General features: G+C 34.5%; 1 protein-coding gene across 4 annotated transcripts in view; it reads left to right on the top strand.

Moving 5' to 3' along the window:
• The window catches only part of RPS6KA3 (ribosomal protein S6 kinase A3), a 110,251-nt gene that overhangs the window by 66,826 nt on the left and 21,609 nt on the right, over positions 1–21,816 (top strand). For all 4 annotated transcript variants that reach the window (XM_054581131.1, XM_054581132.1, XM_054581129.1 and 1 more), the window contains 11 exons: positions 57–137; positions 937–1,016; positions 1,605–1,711; positions 5,001–5,038; positions 5,247–5,389; positions 5,568–5,638; positions 16,560–16,648; positions 16,851–16,915; positions 16,989–17,091; positions 18,951–19,075; positions 21,057–21,182. In XM_054581131.1, coding sequence (XP_054437106.1) covers positions 57–137; positions 937–1,016; positions 1,605–1,711; positions 5,001–5,038; positions 5,247–5,389; positions 5,568–5,638; positions 16,560–16,648; positions 16,851–16,915; positions 16,989–17,091; positions 18,951–19,075; positions 21,057–21,182 — 1,028 coding nt within the window. The remainder of the gene's footprint in view (positions 1–56; positions 138–936; positions 1,017–1,604; positions 1,712–5,000; positions 5,039–5,246; positions 5,390–5,567; positions 5,639–16,559; positions 16,649–16,850; positions 16,916–16,988; positions 17,092–18,950; positions 19,076–21,056; positions 21,183–21,816) is intronic.

Genomic DNA, 21,816 nt, shown 5'->3' with positions numbered 1-21,816 from the left:
ATTCTGTTTTAAAGATTGTCTCTGAAACCTATTGCAACTGCCATTATATTTTATAGTTCGAGACCGTGTTCGGACAAAAATGGAGCGTGATATCTTGGTAGAAGTTAATCATCCTTTTATTGTTAAGTTGCATTATGGTAAGTTATAAACCTGCTGCCCCCTCACCTCATCCCCGACTCCCTGAGTGCATTCAGGTATACTAATGTGTAGAAATACACTTATTTCTGTATATTCACATGTGTTTAGCAGATACATATAGTAAAGTCATAGAAATTAAACCATTACTTAAACTTTAGAAGCTTTTATCACATTTAGCTTATGTTTATTTTAAACATTATAGTGTCTTGAGTGGGTCACCATAGGAACAGGTAATAATAATAATTTTTTATTACATTAATAATCATGTACTAGCATTTTATAGCCCATATGTGTTAGCCCAACTTAAAAGCAAGAAAGATCCCTAATGTCCTGAAACTTTATCGCCTTTCCTTTTTTCCAAAGGCATATGTGCTTTTTCTCAGTGAGTAAATGTATGGTGATTCTTATTATATGTAATTAAAGCTAACAAACCCACATTTTTTCCTGTAGTAAAGTGAGATGGTTTTTGTATTTTGTTTCATGTTTAAAGTATGTCTTTTTCTTTTGGGAATTTTTCTTACTGATCATGTTTTAAAATTATTGTATTCCTGAGAGACTATTGCCTGAAGAAAATCTAACAAATGTTCTACTGGTTCCATAAAAAGAAACATTGCATTTAACATTTCTACATGGAAACTAAGAGAAATCAGTAGTTATCTTCTAAATAAAAGTCAGTTTAGATCTATGATATAATTATTAATTTGCTGCAAATAATAATTTCTGAATGAGTTGACCTAATATAAGCCTAAGAAACTAAACTATGGTGGATTAAACAAAAACTTTTATTCCTTCATTCAGCTTTTCAAACTGAAGGGAAGTTGTACCTTATTTTGGATTTTCTCAGGGGAGGAGATTTGTTTACACGCTTATCCAAAGAGGTATACAATTAATCTTTATTTTTAATCTATTTATACTCATCCTGTTTCAGCTAAAGCATTTATTATTCAATACTATGATTCTCATATTTTCTCTAAAGGCACAAGGTTCTTACATTGAAGAATCGGAGTTAGAGTTCTTTTTCTACCTTTTGAATTTATTCTGAAAGTAGGACTTTAAATTGATTAATTATCTTAGTCTTTTGTCCTGCTTCTATTACTTACAGTTTTTCAGAAGCAACAATATATCAATAAGATACCCCTAAACAACTGGTAGTGGAAATTCAGCATGCATCTGAAAGATCACTTTTCATTTCTAACATGTTACTGTAGTGGGGTGACAGTGGCACAATCTGAATATAGTTGTTACTTAACAAAATGCAAAATTATTTCCCCCATAGTGCATATTTTGCATTTAGTAAGAGATTAGTTGACTGATTTGATAATTTTTGCAAATTTTTCATAAATTATGGGTAAAATTACATGTAATAGCATATTTATAAATTTTGACTATTAAAACTCTGGGATGGAATTTTAAATGAAAATTACAGACAAAAAGAAAATAAAGACAAAAATATTATTTTATTTTAGGTGATGTTCACAGAAGAAGATGTCAAATTCTACTTGGCTGAACTTGCACTTGCTTTAGACCATCTACATAGCCTAGGAATAATCTATAGAGACTTAAAACCAGAAAAGTAAGGAATCATGCTACTAAGTTGAATACAATGTAATATCATTGTTTAGGAGGTAATAAAAAATAAAATTCATAGAAGTACCACAGCATTGCATTAGAGTACCTGTGCTTCACAATTCTGCTAACATTATTTTCTCATGTTTTTAAATACCTGTTAATCAAAAGTTCTGCTAATGTTATCTTGCTTTCATTTGCATTCTTTAATTTTTAATGATGTTGAAATCTGTGTTCATATGTTTATTGGCAATTTGTATTTTTGTGTGGTTTTTCTCTTCATGGCCTTTGTTCATTTTTCTTTTGGAATGTTATTTGTTCCCATTGATTTGTAAGAGACCTTTACAAATTAAGAACTTAACCATTTGGCATACAGGGTAGGAACAAAGTAGGTTTACAGTTGTTTGTATGGAAAATAATACAATAATAAATAATAATACAAGAATAAACTGTTTAGCATGCTCACAACTGTAAACCTACTTTGGCCCTACTCTGTGTATTAAAAATACATTTTTCTAGTTTATCTTTTAATTTTATTTATATTATTTTAACCTACATAAGTATTTTTTCCTTAAGATCTATCAGTCTTTTGTGATTTCTTTTATGACTTATATTCTGAGAAAGGTTTTTTCCAATCCCATGATCAGATTTTTTTCCCTAATTTTATGGGGTTTTTTTTTTTTTACTTTCAACTCCATTTAGAATACTTTTTGGTATGAGTTATGGCATATAGCTAATACTTTTCTCCAAATATCATTTGTTGAAACTTTTCCTCTTCACATGATTTCAGATTTTAAGTGTGAGTTGAGCAAATTTCTCATTGCTTTTATAATAGTTATCAGGAAGCTAATGTTTAAATTGTACACATTTCTGTGTTTTAATTTTTAAGTGTTTATCATTTTCAATAAGAAAGGTTTTTTTCCCCCTTTTTAAGGATAAAGAGGCTTGCTCTATCGAGAATTTTTTAAACAACTTTATTGAAATATAATTCATATAGCATGCAATTCATCCACTTGAGGTATACAATTCAATGGATTTTAGTATATTCGAGGTTTGATGCAACTATCAAGAATTTAGATATTACTTACATTAAAATGTTACATGCACAATTTACATAATATGTTACAGCAGTAAACAGGAAATGCTCCTTTGGAATCCTGTTAAAGTGATCATTCAGAAATTGTTATACTTTTCACATTTTATGTTTTTTTTTCCCATGTATTCTGTTTTGGGGATGTTTCTTATGAATCTATTTTTATTCCCCAGATAATTACTGAGTTTTTCTCATCATTTGCCCAATTTCTAACTATCATTACATAAAATGTAACTCCTGGTAAGAGTAAATATTCAAGTATATAATCCTTAGAAGAAAATAATTACTATAAACATAAGATTAAACATTCATAATATAAATATGGTAGTGTTTTATATCACTTATTTGAATGTATTTATTTTAGACCATTATATAAACATTGGTCATAAAACTACGTATAAAGCATGGGCCCTGTCTCAAATACTGAATAAGATCAAATATAGGTAAGATTGTTGATAGTGAGATCTTTCACATACATGTCTAGGCAATGCTATTATATTGAAGTAACATTTGTTTAATGATCCAAGTAAAGACCATCATACAGAACTTGGGAGAAATATAAATCTTTAGCCCAATTGTTTTTATGCACTGTGAGGATTTTTTCCAGACCTTTAAACTGTTATAAATATAGCTCAAAGTAATTATTAATAGCTGAAAGGGAACTTCGCTTATTGAGAGCAATACAGTTGACTTTTTCTTTAAAATATAATGGATGGACATGGCTACTTAAAAGAATTCTTTAGAAGGTGTAAGTAATACCCTTTTAGCCATGTTTTCTTTTTTCCTCTCAACATCAAGGATGATTTGAGGCTTTATTTTGTTTTTAGAACTGTCTTTCATGTGTTTATTAGAATGGAGGATGATTTCCACCATACCTAATAATTCCTTGTGTGTTTCCTAAATGTATTGCTCTGCTTTATAAACAATCATAATCAAGATTAGTATTTTTAACATAAAAAGTCTCTTGTTGCAAAGACACTTGAAAAATATGTCCCTACTGAATTACCCTCAGTGATAAACTTTATTGTTATCATAGTTGAATTGATGACATAGGAAAATTGGTAGTATTTTTGACATAGTAAAATTTCATTATAACAAAATTTGGCTTTCACATTTTTTAGTTAAGATTAAAAGTAAGGAAATGTGTATATTATGGAATTGCTATATTAAGTATTTGAATATAAGTGAATACTATATTAAGTACTTGAATATAAGTGAAACTATTTATTATTTGACCTTTCAAGTCAATGTACTAAAATACCTATCCAAAAATGCAATTGGCTTACAGCTTAGTACTCTATATCTCCTTATTTAATGGCATTGTTCTCCACTCACATATCTGCTAAGCCAGAAACTTGAGTGTCTTCTCCATTGGCTCTTCTTTATCACAATATCACCATATGTAAGAGCTCACTAAATACCCCTTATTTTTCCCTCTGAGTTGTTTTTTAAATTTGCAGATCTGATCATTTTTATCCTCCCCAAATGTAAACTTTTTTGGTCTTCAGTGCCCTTGAAAAGAAGCCCTAACTATTTGGAATGCCCTGTTGACCTGGCCCCATTCATTCAATGTGCGTTTCTTATTTGTGCCTTGCTAGGCACTGAGTTACAAGACGAATAAAGTCTAACCCTCTAGGAGTTCACAGTTTACTGAGAGAAAACACTGGAGAATGTGTTCGGTGAAGAGATTGGTCAGTGAAAACCAAGGAGTGTGAGGAAGGTGTGTTGAGGAGAAGAGGATTGTGTTGGTCATGTCAGAAAAAAAGGCTAGAAAAGAATTATTGAATTAGATGCCTTGAAAATGACCAAGAGAATGACAATTCTAATGCATTTGACTTAAACGTTTGGACCCTCTGTCTGTTGTGCAAGTACTGGGGAGTTTAGTTAGGCCACCTCTGCAGAAAGGCATTAGAAAGAGCAACTAAGGAGCATATATAGGCTTTGGTTCTTTTTCTCTTAGTTTTCTAGTGCTCCTGGCTCATTAAATACAAGTTTATAAGGCTTTATCTTTGGGATTTGTTATATATTTGTGTCCAAAAAATAACTTTTTTCCTCATTTACCTTTGCCTTCTTATTCATGGTCTAAAGCAATATTTTAGAGTGACTGTGGTGAGTTGATGCCATAACAAAGTAATTTTAGTTTTAATATCTAATTTTCTAGTGGTTTGAAAATATTTTTTTTGACTTTGTCTTTTTATTTCAGCATACTTCTTGATGAAGAAGGTCACATCAAATTAACAGGTAAAATTCCTCATTTTGTTAAAATATTCTCTCCTACTTTCTACATAAGTTTTCTTTTTAAGGTCAATCATAGTACAAATAATGTGTAACAATAAAAAATCTGGATTAGAATTTTTAATAGTTGATTTAAATACGGGAACTCAAAGTGTAAACTTTACATATGCAAATTATTGTAGGATATTTATGAATTCTATATTTATTTTGGCAGATTTTGGCCTAAGTAAGGAGTCTATTGACCATGAGAAGAAGGCATATTCTTTTTGTGGAACAGTGGAGTATATGGCTCCAGAAGTAGTCAATCGTCGAGGTCATACTCAGAGTGCGGACTGGTGGTCTTTTGGTGTGTTAATGGTAAGACTTGCTGTGTCTTTTTTTGAGAAGTTCAGTAGTGAAGAGAATAAAAATGTAAATTACATATTTTATTATATAGCAGTTTTTAAAAATTCTGTTATTAATATGATGCTTTCTTACCTTCTGCCCTTGAGATTTTATACTTACTAATACCTCTGATTATTTTTCCTTTTTGTAGTTTGAGATGCTCACTGGTACACTACCTTTCCAAGGAAAAGATCGAAAAGAAACAATGACTATGATCCTTAAGTAAGTACTCCCTAGTGGATATGTTTTGATGAAATTTTAAAGTAAATGCTTCAAGCAAAAAAAAAAGAGAGAGAGAGATTTTAGAGTGTTGGCTATAGTTTAAAAAATAACTACACTGGCTGGTGTGGCTCAATGGATGAGTACCAGCCTGTGAACTGAAAGGTTGCTGGTTCAATTCTATGTCAAGGCACATGGCTGGGTTGCAGGCCAGGTCCCTGGTTGGGGGTGTGCAAGAGGCAACTGATCATATTTCTCTTCCTCTCTTTCTCCCTCCCTTCCCCTTCTCTAAAAATAAATAAAATCTTAAAAATAAAAAAAAAAAACTGAGAAATTCATCAACGTACTGACATTAGTATTATGTGGGTTAAACACAAATAAACTCCATAAATTTAGAGTACTCACATTATCTTTGTGTTAATGGTGAAGTATTGAAAGCTTTACCTTTAAGATTTGGAATATGACAAGGATGTCCATTATTCCACTTCTGTTCACACTATCCTGGCGGTACTAGCAAGTACAGTAAGGCAAACAAAAGAAGTAAGGTTTAAGGTTTTAAAAGTTTTAAGGCTTAAGGAAGAAATATAATTGTCATTATTTAGATAACATGATTGTGTCCATAGAAAATCCAAATCTTCATATAAAGTCTTGGAATTAATGAGAATTTAGCAAAGTTGCTGGATGAAAGGTCAATAAAATCTATTTCATGTCTGTATACTAGCAACAGAAAATACTATTTATAATAATACAAAAATATCAAATACCTAGGGATAAATCTAGCAAAAGTTATAAAAGAACTCTGCGGAAAATTATAAAATTTTACTTAAAAAAATTTTAAAAGACTGAAATAACATGGAAGGTTGTGCTGTATTTATACTGTATTATGGCAGACCCAGTGTTAAAAAATGTAGATCAGTGTTATCCAAAGAAATACAGTATGGCCACATACATAATTTTAAATTTTTTAGTAGCAGCATTTAAAAAAGTGAGAAAGTTCAAAGTAATTGTTTTTTATACAGTTGTACACTAAATAACAGTGTTTCAGTCAATGACATACCTCACATTTGATGGTGGTCCCATAAGATTATAATGGAGCTGAAAATTTCCATCACCTAGTAATACAGCCATTGTAATGTAGTTGTGACACATTACTCAGGTGTTTGTGGTGATGCTAGTGCAAACAAACCTGCACTGCCTGCCATTCTTACAAAAGTATAGCACATACAGTTATGTACACTATGTATTTACCATTGTGTTACAGTTGCCTACAGTGTTCAGTAGAGAAGCATGGTTTGTAGCCATTGGAGAAGTAGGCTATACTCTGGATCCTAGGTAGGTAGTAAGCTGTACCACCTGAATTTACACAAGTGCTCTCTGGTATTTGCACAACGATGAAATCACATAATCACACATTTTTTCAAAATACATTCCTGTCTTTAAGCAGTGCACAACTGTAATATATTTTATTTGACCCAATATATATCCAAGACATTATGATTTTAGCATGTAATCAACATTAAAAATGATTCATGAGATATATTTTTCATACTTATTTGAATCTCAGTGTACATTTTACACTTACAATTTAGACTAGCCACATTTCGAGTGCTCAGTAGCCATATGTAGCTAGTGTCTATCATATTGGACAGCATAACTATAGTTTGAATGCAGATCAAATTTAAATCCTAACAAGTTTTTTTGTTTGTTTGTTTGTTTTTGCATGGGACCTGATTCTAATATGATAACACAAAAGACCAAAAATAGGTAAAACACTCCGAAGAAGATCAATATAGGGAGACTTGCTTTCTTGCTTTCCAAGTACCAAGCTTTACTATAACTGTAATTACAAAATATAGCATTGAAACAAATACAGAAAATAAACCTATGCAGTACCATAGAGAACCCAGTAACAAACCTATGCATATATGAGCACTTGGTTTACAACCATTGGAAATTGCAGAGCAGTAGAGAAAGAACAGCCTTTTTAAAGTAAATCATGCTGGAAAAATTGGTTTTCATGTAGAAAAAGATAAAACAATGCCTATCTCACGCCATATACAAAAATCATTTCCAAGTGTATTACATATATATGTATATATGTACACACACACACGCACGTTTAAAAAGGCAAAAATTCTAGAAGAGTATAGGAGAATACCTGTAAGACCTTGGGGTAGGAAGAGTAGTCTTCAGACACAAAAAGCTATAAAAGAAAAGATTGATATACTATAAAAGAAAAAGATTGATATATTATTACTACATTAAAATTAATATAACCAACAAAGGGCTTATATCCAGAATATATCAAGAACTCCAGTCAATCAATAAGAAAAAGCACAATACAAACATCATAGGTAAGAGACATAGGGGTGTCAATGGCCAATAAACTTAAAAAAGGTGCTCATCCTCATTAATCAGAAAATGCAAGTTAAAAGCACAGCAGGCTATAACTGCATGCCCAACAGTAAAGACTGACCATACAAATGCTGACAGGATGTGGCGCAATGGCAACTTTCTTACATAGCTGGAAGGAACATAAATACTTGTGTGACCACTTTGGAAAGCAGTTTTTGGCATTATCTTCTAAAGTCAAACACATGTATACCCTCATCTAGTAATCCCACTTTTAGGCATGCACCCAATTTATAGGCATCAATTTATATGCACATCAAAAAAAGCACAAAGGTGTTCATAGCAGCATTATTTGTAATAGTCAAAAAGTGGAAACTGGATCGATCATTAACTGGAGAATGGATTAATAAATTATTATATATTCATGCAGGGGTTGACAAACTACCTGTAAATATTTAAGGCTTTGCAGGCCACACAATCTCTGTCACATATTCTTAATGTATGTCTTTTGTGTCCAATACTTCAAAAAATGTAAAAACCATTCTTAGCTCAAAATCCATATAAAAACATACTGAGGCCTTTAGCCCATGGATGTTGTGTACCATATAGCAAAGAAAAGGAACAAACCACAGTTATATGCAACAGTTTGTCTAAATCTCATTAAGAAGGTTGAGCAAAGGCAGTTCAGACACAAAAGAATGAATGCTATATGATTCTATTTATAAAGTTTTAAAAACAAACTACAGCATAGTTGTTTTTCTTTTTTCCTTTTTTAAATGCAGATTGATTTTATTTATTTTGTAAATGTCAAAATCTATTATAAAATATTAAAAATTTTAAATCCATTATAAAGTCTCAGCAATTAAAACACCATGATACCAGCACAGAAATGATCAAGTAGATCAATGAAATAAAATGAGCATTCTAGAAACAAACGTATATATCTGTCTAACAATGTAATATATGATTAAATTGATATTTCAAATCAATGGGAAAATAAGGCTTATTCAACAAATAAGATGCATGGACCACTATTACTTGAATAAGGAAACAAATAGCCCTATTTCACACATTATACAAAAAATATTCAGGTGAGTTAAAAAATCACTATGTAAAATCGAAGGAGTTTTAGGAGAAACTACAAAATAATATTTTTCTTACCCTGAAGAAACGTATTCAAACCCAGAAGCTATAAAGTAAGATACTGACAATATGACTGTAGTAAACATTTAAGACTATACAGTAATATACATATTAAAAAAGTTTAAGGACAAGTAATAGAATAGGAAAGTATTTGCAACACATCTAAAAAAGGGTTAATAGTTTTTGGGGTTCTTTTTAGAAAAATTTTATAAACATTTAATCAAAAAATGGATAAAGAATACCAAAAAGCTATTCAAAGCTTTTTTAAAAAAAAGAAATAGGCAAGAAATATATAAAAACAGGTTTAGTTTCAACAAATAAAGTAACAATTAAAATGGCACATCATTGTCACAATCAGATTAATATGTATTAAAAAAATATTGGTAATATCAAGTATTGGTGACTGTGAAAGGAACTGGGTATTCATAGACTTTTTCTTCATCTTCTTAAAGCAGTCCCATTAGCATATCTTGCAATGCTGGTTTGGTGGAGGTGTATTCTTTTAGCCTTCTTTTGTCTGGGAAACTTTATTTCATCTTCCATTTTAATTGAGAGAATTGGGTAGAGCAGTCTTGGTTGCATACCTTTGCATTTCTTTACTTGGAGTATTGCCTTTCCCTTCTGGCTTGTAGTGTTTCTGTTGAGAAGTCAGCTGCTAGCCGTACCTAGGCTCCCTTATATGTTGCTACCTCTTTCTCCCTTGCTGCCCTAAGGATTCTCTGTTTGTCTTTGATATTTGCCATTTTAATGATGCTGTGTTTTGGAGTGGGCCTCATTGGGTTCCTCTTGAATGGAACCTTCTGTGCTTACTGGATTTGTGTGACTTTTTCTCTCCTCAAATTACAGAAGTTTTCTGTCATTACTTTTTCAAACAGGTTCTCTATCCCTTCCTCCTCTTCTCCTTCTGGCATCCCTGTTATATGGATATTATTACGTATCAGGTTGTCCTGCATTTCCCTCAATGCCTCTTCATTCTTTTTGAGTCTTTTTTTCATTTTCTTGCTCTTTCTGGGAGCTTTTATCTACCTAGTCCTCCAGCTCACTGATTCGGTCCTCGGCTTCATCTAGCCTGCTTTGGATTCCTTCTACTGTGTTCTTCAATTCAGAAATGGTATTCTTCATTTCCTCTTGTCTCTTATTGATTGTTTCTACGTTCTTTTTCATGCTGATATAGTTTACAGTAAGTTCCTCGTAGTTTCCCTGTCGCTTTTTGTAATTCTCTCTGAGGTCTCTGAGCTCTTTGAGCTTCCTTAGAACTGTTGTTTGGAACTCCATATCTGATAGTTTACTTTGTTCGAGACTTCCAGTAATCTACTGCCTGCGGCTGTCTCCTTCAGCTGTTAATCTATTCACTCTGCACTCAGCAGGAGACCTTACACAGCTCAGGGTGGGGTAGAGTTTCTCCTGGGGGCGGGGTTATTGGGTCCTCTCTCGATGCAGCTGTTTGGGGGACGAGTGCACACTGGGATCCCGCTGGCTACTCTCTCTGTTCTCTCCCCAAAGCCTCTGTCCCCAGTCTCTCCTAAAGTGTCTCCAGACCGCTCTGCGCCCCCTTTAGCCAGGGATCTACTGTCTGTGGCTGCCACTCTGCACTCAGCAGGCAGCTTAGACAGCACAGGGCGGGCCTGTTGGGTCCTTTGATGTTGGTGCCATTCACGGGGAGTGGTCTCTGCCTGAGCAGGAAGGCTGCTGCCGCATGGCGGATGAGTCAGCACCGAAACCCAGCCGGCTACTCTCTCACTTCTTTCCCTAAAGCCTCCTTCCCCAGTCTCTCCTCAGGCGTCTCGAACCCACTCTGCCCCTACCTTTGCCGGAGACCAGGGTAAGTGGCTGCAAATAAAAATTTTGCGTTGGCCCTTTAAAAGGCTCTTTGCGTCTCCAGCCGCCTGTCTCTGGCAGAGAGCAACCCTGCCGCTTTTCGCAGCTGGCTGTTTTCTGTGTACTTTTTGTGATCTGGTGCTGTGAGCTAGAGGTCCTCACTTTTGGTTTAGACCCCGCTCTTAGGGGGATCCAACTGGCCGTGTCAATATCCTTCTGGTGCTGCCTCCCGTAGGCTCCCCGCCTGCCCGCCCGCCCGCCTTCTCGAGGCTGTGCTGCACTCCTTACCAGTTAGATTGCACTAAAGCCGATTTTTCTGTCTCTGAGGTTACAGGGCTCCTCTCTCACTATTGTTCCGTTTTGTTCCAGGTGATTTCTCCACAATTTAGTTTTAATTCCGGGTTGTTCCTGGGAGGAGGCCAGTGTGACTTCCACTCACTCCTCCGCCATCTTGATTCTTCATCTAAAGTATAGTTTTTAGGGTCCATATTTAGATCACAAAAGCCTGTGGCCAAAATAAGGAGTGTTACATTGGATTAGGGGTTCTGGCAATGTTATATTTTTTGGTCAGATGACTCTTTGTGGTAAATCATTGAGCTTTATATTTTGGGTTGATTTTTTTTTTTCACTTTGTTTTTCTTCATAAAAAAAAGGTTAAAAAAATGCTTGCTGAATAAATGAATATTCTTCAGTTCCAACCTTCATCATTCATCTACTCTGGCCCTTTCCTTTCAGGTAACAAACACACTCTAGTCTTGGGGAAAAAAACACTAGAGGTTTCTTTTTCTTTCTATTTTTTTTTTTTAATTTTTCTTTCCTTCTAAGTTTCTGCAATATCTTCCTGCATCCTTTCAACACAAAGCCTCTTTAAAGAGTAGTATTTTTGTTACCATTTTTTAGCTGCTTTTATTCCATAGTCTGTTCTGTCATTCATTCCCGCCACTCTATTCAAACTTCTCTCACTGTTGTCATCAATGATATGGTTCCTGGAACCAGTGGCAGATTGTTACAAACGTGACTGTCTATCATTTGTTCACAGAATTCATTCAACAGATGATTGAGGTGTTGCTACAGGTACTTAGAATGCAGTGTGAACAAGACTGACAAGATCTTTTGAGGTCTCACAGAGCTTGCATTCTCCTGGTGGAGACTGGAATTAATATTTAAACAAAAATAATAATTTCAGATAGTAATAGGAGCAATAGGGATAATAAATCAGTGCTCTTGAAGTGTGATGCAAGGCAGGAGTCATTTTATTTTTTTTATAAATTTTTTTTTCATTTTTTAGAGGAGAAGGGAGGGGAAAAGAGAGGGAGAGAAACATCGATCAGTTGCCTCTCACATGTCCCCTCCTACTGGGAACCTGGCCTGCAACCCAGGCAAGTGCCCTGACAAGGAACCGAACCAATAACCTTTCAGTTCACAGGCCAGTGCTCAATGCACTGAGCCACACCAGCCAAGAGCAGAAGCCATTTTAGATGGAACAGTTAAAACAAATCTCTCTGAGGAGTATTTGACGCTGTTAGTCATTCCCTCTCCCCTTAGTTTTTCCTGTTCCCATTGGCTGCTACCTCTCTAATCATTCCTCTTTTGGTCTCTTGCTTAACTATTCCTTATCTGCCTGCTTTCCTCTTTTTAATTATGAAAATTTTCAAAGATAAATTCTCAAAAATAGAATAATACAGTGAACAAACATGTACCAGTCACCCAAATGCAGCAGTCATCAAAATTTTGCCACATTTGCTTAATTTATTCCTTTTTTCTAATTTACTGAAATATTTTCAGCATTATAAACATGTCATTTCTTCAGTTTGCATCACTAAAAAGTAGGGTTTTTTTTACATAACCACATCTTAAAAAATTAGTAATGATGCTTAGATATTACCCAGTACCAATCTTTAACCAGATTTTCCAGATTTCCTCCACAATGGTGTTTTTATTTTATTTTTTATTTTAGAGAGAGGCAAAGGGAGGGAGAAAGAGAGGGAGAGAAACAGTGATGATAGAGAAACATCAGTTTCCTTCTGCAAGCACCCCAACAGGGGCAGAGCACAGAGCCCACAAACCAGGCATGTGCCATAACCAAGAATCAAACCATCAACCTTTTGGTTTGCGGGATGACGCCCAACCATCTGAACCATGCTGGCCAGGACAAAAACAGTATTTTTATAGTCCCAAACTAAGTCTGCATATCTAATTTGGTTGCATTTGTTAAGCTTCTTCTCACCTAGAATGATCTACCCTTGTTTGTCCCCTGCCATTAGAACCCAAGTCAGCCAATATAGAATTCTGCTTTCTGAATTTACTTTGTGTAAAGATGAGACCACCTCTCAATAGCTGAAATGAAAAACATAAAGCTGATTCTATTGCTTACTGAAGTAAGGGAGAGCAATGCTAGCTAGTCCAGTAGAGTCTCCCCAAGCAGAATAGACCACTGTTCTTACATAGGGTTTGGGGGAAGGGTGGAGTTCAACACTTGGCCACTTTTCAGGGCCATAAGTGGGTTGACATCATCTGAAAGAGTGTTTTTACTTGGGTGGGACTGTTGTTGCTCAGTTGGCATTCAGGTGTGGTTAGTGAAGGCAACCCACTCTTGTTTGGCTAATTTTCACAGAGAGCAGTTACTGATTGGTTGGTTTGCAAAACAAACAAACAAAACAAAACCAGCAACAGCTCTGTTCACCTAGGCAAATTGTCCTTGATCAGTTGAATGGATTTAAAACCAGTTCTGGTGGCTGTGGTGTTACCATGATTACATAACAATTAGTCTTTTTCTACTAGCGTGGATATGTTTTTATTCTCTTTATGATATCATTTACCTTGTTCCTTCATCGTGTTTTTGGCAAGATTATTTCATAGTTCATGCTGTTGCATCACATTAAGAGGCTTACAACACCTGGTTGTTTCACTTTAAGTCATGAGTTCCCGTGGTTACAACTGATCCCTCCATTGTAAAGTTCCCTGTCAGGCTTTTATCTTTTGGTTTCATTCGTTGATAATCATTACTTGAAACAATTATTTTACTAGGAATTAAAAATTGGTGGTTTTCTATTACTATTATTCGTTCATTTATTAGCTGGTTTTTCCCCACACAATGAACTTTTTTGACTAGGGCTATTTTGTTACCATGAAATGAGGCTCAAACAAGAAAGGCAGAATAAATGCTTAATTCTTTTCTTAATTATTTCCATTTGTCAGAGCCCTAGTTACTTTCAATGGTGTTGGTGCCCAATTAGTTGGGTTTTTATGTTAGTTTTGACTTTTCTTTTTTTACTATAATGAACTTGTGGGATTTAATAGTATGCTTCAGCCAATTCCATTCATTATTTTTAATGTCCAAATTGTCCTTATTCTGATCACCTTTTAAATGTCCTTGTTACCCAGTGTTTCATCTCTAATACACTTTTCTTCCCCTCTGTGCTCACTTTCCTGGCTGACCTTAGTCTTTCCTATAGCTACTCTCACCATTTTAATTACTCCCAAATCACTCTTTCCTTAACTTACCACACACCAGACCTATATTTTCATTTACTCACCTCTCTAGCTCTCTCAAAAAATGTATATGCAGGATTTAACATTTTAATCTCTATTTGCTGTTCTTTCCTCTTGTATTCCTAATTAGTAGCATTTCCATGCAACCAGAAACCTGGGAATCATTTTGATTCCTCTCTCGTGCATATGCAGGTATTCACCAAATTCATTCTCAGAAATATCTGTGTCCCAGCCTTTCCTCTGCATTGAACTGCTTACAGTTGAGAGCCATGATGATTTCCTACCCTTATTCTTGGGCCAAGCTCCGAAGTACAATGCGTATTACCTACCAACACTTCCTACTCCAGAACTTTTTATACCATCCTTGGAGTTTACCTTCTTGAAAATAAATCTGTTCATGTTAGTCAACAGTTTAAAGACCTCTGCTATATCCCCGTTACATAACAGAGCAGTATTTCCCCAGATTTGTTCAACAGAACCCTAATTGTACAAAATGTTAATAGGTCCTCTCTGAGAGTTTCTGGAAACAAATGTTTAGAAAAATACTGGGTCTATTTATTTATTTATTTGTTTGTTTGTTTGTTTGTTTATTTAAATGAATAAATTCTCAACCTTTAAATTGCATTGAAGTCCTGTCTTCACAGTCTCTGGTGCTAAAATAGATATCCACTACTGTTCCTTTAGCACTCTTTCCATATGTCCTTCTGAATTTGTCTCTTAACGTACCAGGATTATCTATATCCATCTTCCCCACTGACCATCGGGGGCTATCTTTATCTCTGTATCCTCAACACTAAGCAGTGTCTAGCACATAGTAGCTCAATAGCACCACACTGAATTATAAATGGATCTGTTTCTGAAATAGAAATTTCTCTGCTAGCCATTTCCCCAGCTCTGTTATTATTTTCATACTTATAGGTTCATTGGTTTTCTTAATTTGTAGGTTGGAGAAAAGATTAAAATTATGTATTAGAGCTGAAACAGACCTTCAAGTTCATCCAGGCCACTAGTTTTCAGACTGTGTGCCCCAAACTCATAGATATTCCATAGATCCCTTCCCTACCAGCTTCTCTTCCCTGCAGGACTATTAAAGGGAATGGAGGGGAGAAAAATAAACAGACAAAGCATATGTTCTTTTAGCAGTTTTAAATGTTGAACTTTTAAAATTCCTTTGAAAAAGGGTTCCAAGGCTACAGTTTGAGAACTGTTGATCTAATCTCCCATCCCTTTGCTTATGAAGAAGTGGCAATAGCCCCAAGGGGATTAGCTTTAGCAAGGTCACAAAGTTCTTAGTGAAAGAGCGAGGACTAAGATTTAGATGCTCTTACTCTCACAGTAGTGCTTATTGCAAAATTCTGAAAAATGAAAAAGTTCATTAGGATATTATGGACTAAAATTGTTATGTGTTCACACCAAAACCTATACACAAATGTTCTGAGCAGCTTTATTTTTAGTAGCCCAAAACTGGACAGGATCCCGATATCCTTTAATAGGTGAATGGATGAACGAACAGTGGTACATTCATGCCATAGAGTACTACTACTTAGCAATGAATAGGAACAAACTCCTGATACACACAGTAACTTGGAAAAATCTCAAAGGAATTTATGCTGAGTAAATAAAACAGTTACCTATTGTATGATTCCATTTACATTCTTAAAATGACAAAATTATAGAAATGAAGAATTAGCTCAGAGGCTGCCAGTAGTTAGGTATTGGGGGAGGAGGCAGATGGATGTGGTTGTAAAGCGGTACATGAGTGATCCTGGTGGTGGTGAACCATTCAGTGCCTTTATTGTGGTGATGGATACAAAAACCTACACATGTGATAGAACTAAACACATATGTGCACGCACACACAAACATACAATGCAATTAAATGGAGACATCTGAATGAGATCAGTGGATAGTATCAATGTCAATATCCTGGTTGTGAAAGTGTACTATAGTTTTATGATGTCAACCTTTGGGGAAAACTGAGTAAAGAGTACATAAGATCTCTCTCTATTATTTCTTACAACTGAGGATGAATCCACAATTATCTTAAAATAAAAAATTTAAAAGTAAAATACAGGTACTTCAAAAAAATAAAATGTTATTATGTGGATTTATTATTTAGAGCTAAACTTGGGATGCCACAGTTTTTGAGTCCTGAAGCCCAGAGTCTTTTACGAATGCTTTTCAAACGGAATCCTGCAAACAGATTAGGTAAAATTTTTATTTTGTTCTTTTGTGTTTATAGGTATTTGTTTTCGTTCTGGGGGGGGAGGGGGTAGGAGGTGGATATTTGTTTTTGTTGTTGAATTATGAACTATTAGGAAAAATATTAAAAGTGACAACTAAATAAACAATATGTATGCCTGCTTCATATAAAATTACCATTTAATGAAAGCTGGTTAATTTTCGATAGGCGCAGGACCAGATGGAGTTGAAGAAATTAAAAGACATTCATTTTTCTCAACAATAGATTGGAATGTAAGTATAGAATGAAAATTTGCTTGAATTTTTTTTATAATTAACCCATGTCTAAGTCTCTTTTTTCTCCCAGAAACTATACAGAAGAGAAATTCATCCACCTTTTAAACCTGCAACTGGCAGACCTGAAGATACATTCTATTTTGATCCTGAGTTTACTGCAAAAACTCCCAAAGGTAAGAAGAAAACACAAAAACCCAAATGTAAGACAGTATTTTCCTTGTTCAATCAGAAAATCTTTTCCAGTTTAATTCTTTATGCTATCCTCATATCTCCCTTCCAACCCTATTCCTGCCACAGTAACTAGATAATTAATAAATTCTTTCCAGCTTTTATAGCAGTTAAGATCCTTGTTAAATCTGTTAGCAAATTATATTGTACCTTAAACTTTTATACTATTTCTGTGGAAAACTACTTGTGTTTATTTACCTGTAGATATTTTTACATGAAATACTCTTCAGTATAAATAGTTCTCTTTAAAATTCTAATATGAGGTGGTGTCCTGGAAGTACTTGTAAAGTGTCAATCCCGAACATAACTTTATGTGAGGATTGATAATTTCAAAATAAATCATATCCTGTATCATGATTTATCCTAAAGTTGCATAAACAGTGACTATTATAGAGAAGTAATCTTTGAAATGATAACCTGTATTTCATTAGTTAGTATATGTGTGTATATTATATAATGGTGTGTTTTGCACTTTAATACTCTCTCATTTAGGTGTACCAAACCACAGATTTATCATCAACTAGCAAATAAAAGTATACTGATGTATATTTGCTATAAAGCGTTCCAGCCAAAATCTTTACAATCTATAATTGAGCATTTATAGGTGTTTATTATTTTTATAAAATAGTCTTAGAAATTTGGACTAATATATGAACAAAATTTTAGCAAATACGTGGACGGTGAAAGGCATAGAATTGATGATATGTGGTGGTGTTTTACTTTGCTTTCTCAATACAATTTGTCCTCATAGAGGAAAAAATCTCAGAATAGAGCAGTTCTTTATGTATTCTGCCTAGATAGGTTTTCTTAGCAGAAGTCTTCAGTGTAATACTGTCACATTGATTTAAAATTTAATAAACAGTATACACTGCTGAGGATATCAAGCTGATGATAAAAAATTCTTTATATAGAGTTGACGTTTAACTAGATTTACCTATTTACCTATTTGTTTTTTGCTTGCATTTAGCATTTTGAGTATGTTTATAAATGTTAGTATGCCTAGTTGTATGTTTTTATTTATGAATAACATGTTTGTCTTTAAAATGAGCATTAACTATATTGTAAAAGTGTTTTTCTGTTTTTGTTAATGTCAATAATTCCAATAAATAATTTGAATAACAACACATGTCATATCATAAAATATATTTTAAGGACTGCATATCATCATTGTCCTAGAAATTACTTTTGATCCTTAAATATATATATAATAATTTTAACTTGTAGTTTAGATATTTAGATTCTGACTTTATATACAAGGATCACTGAACTAAATTCTTTTCTTCTAAATTATCTGTAGATCAACCTCATTAGGTTACCATTTAGGGCTGCATCATCCAATGTGGTAGCCAGTAGCCACATGTGGCTATTGAAAGTTATGTTAATTGAAATAAAAAATTTTGTTTGCCAGTCACACTAACCACATTTCAAATGTTCAGTGGCTGTATGTGGCTAGTGGCTACCATATTATATTAGACAACACAGAAAAAGGAAATTTCATCACTGCAGGAAAGTCTATGGTACAGTGCTAATTTAGAATAGCATTAACACAATTATCCATTGATTTATTGTATTCTTAAATGAATTAGCTATTTTCTGGGCTCTGAGGGACTGGGATATTAGAGTTGTGGTGGCAATAAGCCATCAGGACAGATATGACACAGTGCCTCACTGACTTATCCTGTAAGTACTAGGTGCCTGAGAAGTAGAATTCCAGAAAAAGGGTGAAAGGTTGTAATATGGACAGTTTTTCCCTTAATTACCTTTTGAGGTTATTACCTTCTTAGTAATTTATTATTCTTTTCAGATTCACCTGGCATTCCACCGAGTGCTAATGCACATCAGCTTTTCCGAGGGTTTAGTTTTGTTGCTATTACCTCAGATGATGAAAGCCAAGCTATGCAGACAGTTGGTGTGCACTCAATTGTTCAGGTGAGTGAGTGTCTAAGTAATTTTAAATTAAATATTGTAAGATATGGTTCATTGTATGAATAATTACATTAGGTTCGATCTGCTGACTTAAGTGGGCAGCTTAAAATACATTTTATATCATTGATGTTACTCTTAGAAATTTCTTTCATATGCCTTTGAAAAGGTTGCATACGCCAGAGTCCTATGTACCTTTCTGACTTGAAAGTGGAAATTCTAAGAGAGTTGAGATAAATACCGCCATCTCGTCTCTCCTCTCTCCTGTGCGTCAAAATGTTTCTCAGGTCTAATTTCTTTCAACCTCTGCATCTGCCAAGTCAGGTCTGATGAACTGAGGTCTGCCTCCTGCTTCCCTGATGCCTTAGAGGAGGGGTCAGCAGACTTTTTCTGTAAAGGGCCGGATGATAAATATTTGAGGCTCTGTAGGCTGTATGATCTCTGTTGCGACTACTTGGCTCTGCCACTGCAGTACAAAAGCAGCCATAGACAATACAAAAATGAATGAGCATGGCTATGTGCCAGTAAGACTTTCTTTAGAAAAACTGGTAGTGAACCAGATTTGGCCCACAGGCTGGACTTTGCCAACCTCTGCGATAGAAACATATAAGAAATCAAAATGACCTTAAATCTTAAGTGTGCAAAGTTTTTGTGTCCTTGTTCCTTTGGTGCCCCCATTGTCATTAGACAAAAATGGTTACGGGTACTGCCTTAGGGTGCCTCCTACCTCAGTATCCCATCTGTTTACCAGAGTTGGAAAAAAAGGAGGTAAAAGCCACAGAAGCAGTTCTTAGGTATGTATATGTTTTTGTAACAGGAGACTGGACTAGTAAATTAAATGTTATTAAAGAAACAGAAGTAGTACAAAACATTAGATTTATTTCTTCTTATCCTAGTATTCATGGAAAGATAAATTTAATTTACCTTCCTAATCATAGAGGGGATTGTTTTGAGGGTGTAATTAATTAGTGCTTGAATTTCCTTGATAATTAAGTTCCTTTCACTCTAAAGTATTTTTTGTGAGTCAGTCATCTTGCTTTCTCCACTTTCTAGAAAACCAATTTAAACACTGGTTTTTGAACAAAGTTCATGCTGAAATAGTCTGTCACTCTTATTATGACAACCATATGATACATTGCAAGTTTTAAAGCTATGACTTCTATACCGAACATAGAAATTGCAAACATTTATTCTATAGAATTCAAGTTTTAACCTATATGAAGCTATAGGCATGGGAGAGTCTCCTATCAGTATAGTCCAGGGCAGCACAACTTCCCTTAGCCTGTTACGGAACCAGTAATTTGCTGTTCATCACCCTCTATGTTATTAGTCCTTAACCCAGGGTTAATGGCTTTTCTAGAAGGAGCTGTATTGAAGCTATGACTTGAGGGTGGAGAAGGGAAGGTATGACTACCAATAGTTCAAAATGGTGATAATAGTTATCACCTCCAAATACTTTATTTTATTTAATCCTCACCATTACCCTCCGAGAATACCGAAATTCAAGGTTGCACAGCAGAAAAACAAAAAAGGTTACACAGCCTACAAGTGGTAGACCTGAGACAAGAATCCAGATGTAATTCTGAATCCTGCTAAATCTTTTTTTTCTATACCAGAGGTTTCATACTTCTCCCTATTTGCAAAAGTACCTCAAAGACCAATGGCCTTCTGGGGAGGAGAAGAGGGCTCAGTCACAGATAAGACTGTTGACACCTTACCAAGCAGTTCTGCGTTTTCTGTTGTACATATTTAACTTTTTCATTTTAATGTAAGCTTTTTTTAAAGGGCGTATTTCACGTGATACATTTTATTGGAGACACTTCTAAAATATGCAGTGTAGAAGAATAAATGATTTAAAGATTGATTTTTATTTTTACTGATACTTGTTTATACTTAGCATCAACGGTGCATGTTGAGTAACATTCCCCTATTATGAAACGTACCAAAGTCATTACAGAACTCTTTATCCGTTTATAACTGTTTGTAGCAGTTGCACAGGAACAGTATTCAGTTTACTGATGGATATGAAGTGAAAGAAGATATTGGAGTTGGCTCCTACTCCGTTTGCAAGAGATGTATACATAAAGCCACAAACATGGAGTTTGCAGTGAAGGTAAATGTTTTTAGATATAAAATGCAACTTTAACAGTTTTTATTCATGGTAAATGTGTCTTTTGTTATAGAAAGGTAAAGTTAATTTAAATCTATGGCTAGTGATTGTCAGAAAACCATGGATTCCCCTGTGAGCTAAAGGGAAGGTAGCGCACATCCAGTTTGCTCAGGGAAGCACCAGTTTACACCTGACCTGATTTTTTTGTGACACCCCTTTTACTCTCAAAAGACTCCCATTTTATGCTCAAGGTGTCAAAGAATTCCTCAAAATTGTATACAAAATTTTGTATGTTTATATTTTTCTAGCAAAAAAGTGATTCATACTTCCTTCATATCTAAAAGAATCTGTAAGCCAATAAAAAAATAAGAACCACTGTCATAAAATTTATTATCATTAGTGGTTTTAATTTTATCAGGTGTTTAAGACAGTAAGATTTTTCTAAGCCAAAGCCAAGACACATGGCTCTGTGATAAAGTTTGAGTTCCAAACCTTTAGCTGTATGTGAACAAATACAATATTCAAGTCTCTGCCTTTTCACTTCTTGGAATGGTAGCCTTTTCTCTCCCATCGCAGACAATTCAAGTAATATCTAAAGCTTCCAACTGATCGGCAACCTTAGAACTAGTCTGTAAGT

The sequence above is a fragment of the Pteronotus mesoamericanus genome, unplaced genomic scaffold, assembly GCF_021234165.1.
Source record: "Pteronotus mesoamericanus isolate MK-2021 breed Mesoamerican mustached bat unplaced genomic scaffold, CSHL_Meso_final contig_65, whole genome shotgun sequence".
Classification (NCBI taxonomy): Eukaryota; Metazoa; Chordata; class Mammalia; order Chiroptera; family Mormoopidae; genus Pteronotus; species Pteronotus mesoamericanus.
This window is presented reverse-complemented; position numbering and strand designations above follow the sequence as displayed.